We start from the raw sequence: 5,461 nt of genomic DNA on the forward strand, positions 1-5,461 counted from the left end.
TTTTTTTTAGTCCATATCACCCAGGCCTGAATGTATGTATTTTATTTGCACAAAACTTGTTAACAGTTTTATCTAAAGTTCTTTCAGGCGTTATTTTGGAGTGAAATCTGTCAGCAAGCACACCAATCGTAGTCTCCTCACTCATTTTCGTACTGACATGTGCATTTATCTGATCACTGACCGTATAGCAGTCAAGGTAAAAAAAAATGCATGAATAATCTAAGTGTGTTCATAATTAATGCAATATTTTTGGGGGATTAATCACATTAGTTAACTTCTTTATTTTGACAGCCCTAAAAAAATACAATGAAATATTACAATGTCCTCACCAACTATATAAATCTAAGCAAATCCCAATAAACAGGAAGCGCAGTTTTTCTTTCGGTCGTCACAGATATTCCTCACAGCTGTAACAATATCTATATGTCCATCTATTTTCTCCTCCACTGCAGCGTCCCACCTCTTAAAGCGCTACCAAGGGGGTTATGTGGTCCTCCGCCTGGCTCTGGCCGGCCACAATCAAACTAACAGGCCGTTTTATCGCATCGTGGCGGCGTTCAACAAACGGGCGAGGGACGGTAAATATATAGAACAGCTGGGAACATACGACCCTCTCCCTAACGTCTACAACGAGAAACTCGTCAGCTTTAACTACGACCGCATCAAGTACTGGATTGGCAGTGGCGCCCACACGACTAAGCCGGTGGCCAAACTTCTAGGTGTGTATACATCAAGTACATTTAATGACTGGATAAACATGGCATTGTATTATCGTTACTCACCACACAACTGTGATGAGTTCAAAGTGCAGGCTGAGTTAAATATAGCTGCTGCAAACTGACCTTTCATCATGTACACTCACACTATTCAGTGCAAGAGCTGTATATAAAACATTTTCATCTACTGTACATTTTACAAAATAGTAATACTTGCTTGATTGAGAGGTAATACATTATTAATACTATTGTGGTTGAAGGTGCTGTTTGCAACTTGCTCACAGTTTAAATTTTTCAAAGCAAAAAATATAACAAGAAAACCATTGGCTAGCCTGTGTAACCATTAATGGTTTAACACGGGGCTCAGCAACCCGCGGCTTAGTGCCTAGTAGTCCCTAGTGGCTCCCTGGAGCATTTTTAAAAATGCATTGATAATGGAAAAAGATGGGGGAAATGTTGTATTTTTTTTTTTTTTTTACTATGTTTTTTGTTTGAGGACAAACATGACACAAACCTTCCCAATTGTAAGAAAGCCCACTGTTTAATATGTTCTTGTGTATGCTTCACTGATAAACATTGTTTTGTCCTACTAATTTCGGCGGTTCTTGAACTCACCGTAGAGTGGACTGTGACGCAACAGTTTGTTTACATATAAAATATTCCACTCCTCTGTCTCATTTTGTCCACTAAAAGTTGAATGCTCTGCGTGAATGCACAAAGGTGGGCGTTGTTGATGTTATTGACATGTTGGAGTGCTAATCAGGCATATTTGGTCAGTGCATGACTGCAAGCTAATCGATGCTAACAGGCTATTGAGGCTAGCTGTATGTACATTTGATGCCTCATTTGTAGGTATATTTGAGCTAATTTAATATCCTTTACTTTTATCCTCTTTGTATTTAAAGTTAGTTTTGTATGTAATATTGGCTGCATTTCAGATAGTTGTTTGTGTGCCATGTTGTTCCAGACTAGGGATGTCCCGATCCAGGTTTTTGCACTTCCGATCCGATACCGATATTGTTTTTGCACTTCCGATCCGATACCGATACTGATCGATAATGGCCTATCCGAGCATATATTAAAGTTTAAAGTTATTTAGCCTACTTAGTTGTCAGAATCATGTTGAAAAGGGTTTTAGTACTCTTGATAACAACTAGCCAGCTGAATTAGGGGAGTTTGAATAATACACAATGGTTGGTAACAAGAAACTGACCTGTTTATTCAAGGATAAACACAAAATAGACAAAATTATACATGACAAACAAAAATGGCATCATTGAAACTAGGGCTGGGCGATATGGCCTTTTTTTAATATTGCGATATTTTAAGGCCATATTGCGATACACGATATATATCTCGATATTTTGCCTTAGCCTTGAATTTTTTTATTTATTTTTTCACATTATTTATTTATTTTATTTATTAGCCTTTATTTAACCAGGTAAAATCCCATTGAGATCAAAGATCTCTTTTCCAAGGGAGACCTGGCCAAGAGGGCAGCAGCAAGGTTACATTAAAAACAGTAAACAAATACATAAAACATCACATTTACAACATTAAAACTTGCTCACATGACACATGTGCATACAGACAAGGTAGACTGCAATCCTTTCACAGAAGCTTTAAACTCATTCAACGTAACTAGGGTTTGAAGTTTAATGTTCGATTGTAGGTTATTCCAAGCCTTCGGTGCTGAAAACCTAAATGCTTTCTTGCCCAGTTCAGTTCTTACTTTGGGGACGACAAATTGCAGAACATTCATTGAACGAAGATTGTGACTTCCTTGTTTCTTTGTTAAAAGACAAGACAGATAAGATGGAGTGATACCCAGAATGGTTTTGTAGATTAAAACATACCAATGATTGAGGCGTCGATCACATAAAGATGTCCAGTTAACCATTGAGTATAACACACAATGGTGAGTAAGGGGAGCGCAGTTGGTGATGAATCTCAGTGCCCCGTGGTACACACTATCCAGCTTGTGGGACAACCAGCAGTAGCATTCATGTTAAACTCTTGATGCATATAATCACATCAGTATGATGATTCTATGTGTTTTGATTGATTGATTGAGACTTTTATTAGTAGGTTGCACAGTGAAGTACATATTCCGTACAATTGACCACTAAATGGTAACACCCGAATAAGTTTTTCCAGGGGTCCACTTAAATTGATTCATGATACAGATATATACTATCAGATATATACTATCATCATAATACAGTCATCACACAAGATAATCACATTGAATTATTTACATTATTTATAATCCAGGGTGTGGAGGGGGGCGCCGGATGTAAGTGTCAAAAAGACAACTAAAAGAGTTTGATATGAGAATAAATCTAAAGTTAAAATATAGGGTAGAAATGCACCCATTTGCAGGAAATGTAGTCTTGATTTTCAACATTTTCTTTCAAGGCTTGCATGTCTACATTAAAACATTCTTCTTCATACTGCATTAATATATGTTACTTTTAAACTTTCATGCAGAGAGGGAAATCACAACTAAAAAAAATCACTATTTTTTTCATACGGTGTTGATGTGGAAATGTTTGCCTCGGCGATGGTGTGGACGTGTGGCACCGAATGGAGATAAGCGTCTCGACAGACCTTACAATATTTGAACAATGATGACGAAAACTGTTTTCTCTGTCGTGTCCGTGTGTCGAAAATTGTTATGCGCTTATTTTTGTATTTGATTTTGTGCGTGGCATAGATTTGCCGTGCGCAGAGGACGCTTGAGCAGGCGCGCACCTTAGCGGCTGCGCTAGCATCACAGCTAACGTTAGCCATGCTGCTACCTCGCTCTCTGCTGGGAGAGGACGTATACGTATATGACGTATGACGTGACGTGTGTAAGAAGGTGCGCTCGCTGTCTGTAAGAGGGAGACACAGGAAAGAGTGAGAAGAGCCTGTCGTGTAATGCCAGCAGCTAAAAGCAACTGCGTTAGAATCCACAGACCTGTGGATGTGCTGAAGGTGTGCTGGAAAATGCGGAACGGAGCTTAGGGAACAGCAGAAAAGTGGAATGTATTATTTAAATCGGTGCGTTGAAAAACACGGACCGGAGTTTTTTTTTAAACTGGATCTGGATCGGCATTTTCCCATGCCTTGCCGATACGCATTTCTTTGCGAATATCGGCGGCCGATCCAAATATCGGATCGGGACATCCCTATTCCAGACCACAGCAAACATTACCTAGCTTGCCAAATGTTGTCATGTATCTATTAAAAGAAGACAGCCTGCCGTTTCCTTTAACTTGGACACGCACATCTATACATTTGGCCAGTAAAAGACAGTAATTTCCAGGAGTTATCTCACCTTCTGAGTAGCCTCTGATTTACAAATGGTTTCTAATGTTGTAAAAATGTGTAGAATAAATATTACATTTCAACATTTCTGTCAACGAAGATTTGCTTCAGCCTGCGACACATAGTCATTTTGATAGTAGGTTATTATAGATAATATAGACACTTACGTCATGTGTTGCCTTCATTATAAGACTTGTATATGGTTTTTCATTTTTTGCGGCTCCAGACAGATTAGTTTGTTGTATTTTCGGTTCAATATGGCTTTTTCAACGTTTTTGGTTGACGACCCCTTGTTTAACAGAACACATTTTTCAACGGTCTATATTTTTCACAATTACTAAGTTTGTGTTGTAAAATGTTTTACCGGCTCGAAAAAAATGATTGGCGTTTACAGCAGTCAGCTGTAAGTTTTGGTTGAACTCCAAATTGTACCACTTTTTGTGCCACCCTTGGCGCGAAAAATAGGCAGTATTTTGTGTCACGTATAATTGCTGTAAATGATGTTTTTCCTGCAGGGTTGGCCGGGTTTTTTCCACTTCATCCCATGACTGTGACGCAGATGGAGCGCCGCCGAGCCCAAGCAAAGGAGACAGAAACAAAAGCAGAAGATAGTGTGGAGGCTGAAGCGTGAGTGGTTGCTTGTGTGATGACACAGCAATACTGACACACATTGAAGTGTTGAGTTTTGTGTACATTCTTTGTCATTGTTGTGATTGATTTAGTGGGTATAGCAATGATTAAACATTATGAAATACACACATTTGGTATGGTGTCAAGTATTTGCATTTCCATTGGTAAGTGGTGTGAAGACAATCAACAAATGACTAAGTGCGTCGACAACATGTGACTTTTTACAAGATCTATTCAACTAGCGGCCTAGGGGCCAAATCCAGCTCGGAAATAACACTATACCGGCCCCCGTGTTCAGTTCAAAACTTGGAAGACAATTATTTTTGCAGCAAATTCCTTAAAAACAGTAGAGTGCTCCTGTTGCGTAGAACAGGGGTTCTTAACCTTTTTGACCTCGGGGCCCAATATTTCTACTACATAGGGATCTAGGACGCAGTCAAATAACACTGAATTAGAAATCTTACTCTCCATTTTAATCATATTTAATAACTAACTCTAACCTACTTACAATTTACAGTATAAACCTAAAAAAAAAAAAATACTATCAAATATACTGCAAAAGCTAATGAATAACTGATGAAAAATACATGTATATACAATTATAAATTCTAACAAATTATATATTTTTCTTAAACTGTCAATACAATTAAAGTGCAAATAAAAATACATTTGCACTTTAATTGTAGTACAAAGACATTTAATTCACAAAATACCAAGAATAGTAATGTTCACTGATTCTTGTGAAAAGTAATCCCCCGTCCCCCGTGACCTGTTTGAGCAAGAATATGCAGAACAATAATTTG

At 38.2% G+C, this 5,461-nt stretch overlaps 1 protein-coding gene across 1 annotated transcript in view; it reads left to right on the forward strand.

Moving 5' to 3' along the window:
* The window catches only part of mrps16 (mitochondrial ribosomal protein S16), a 9,271-nt gene extending 4,487 nt beyond the window's left edge, over positions 1–4,784 (forward strand). Inside the window, exons 3-4 of the mRNA XM_061938842.2 lie at positions 453–719; positions 4,544–4,784. Coding sequence (XP_061794826.1) covers positions 453–719; positions 4,544–4,659 — 383 coding nt within the window. The 3' untranslated portion in view covers positions 4,660–4,784. The remainder of the gene's footprint in view (positions 1–452; positions 720–4,543) is intronic.
* Positions 4,785–5,461: the final 677 nt, after the last annotated feature.

This window comes from Nerophis lumbriciformis, linkage group LG03, assembly GCF_033978685.3.
Source record: "Nerophis lumbriciformis linkage group LG03, RoL_Nlum_v2.1, whole genome shotgun sequence".
NCBI lineage: Eukaryota > Metazoa > Chordata > Actinopteri > Syngnathiformes > Syngnathidae > Nerophis > Nerophis lumbriciformis.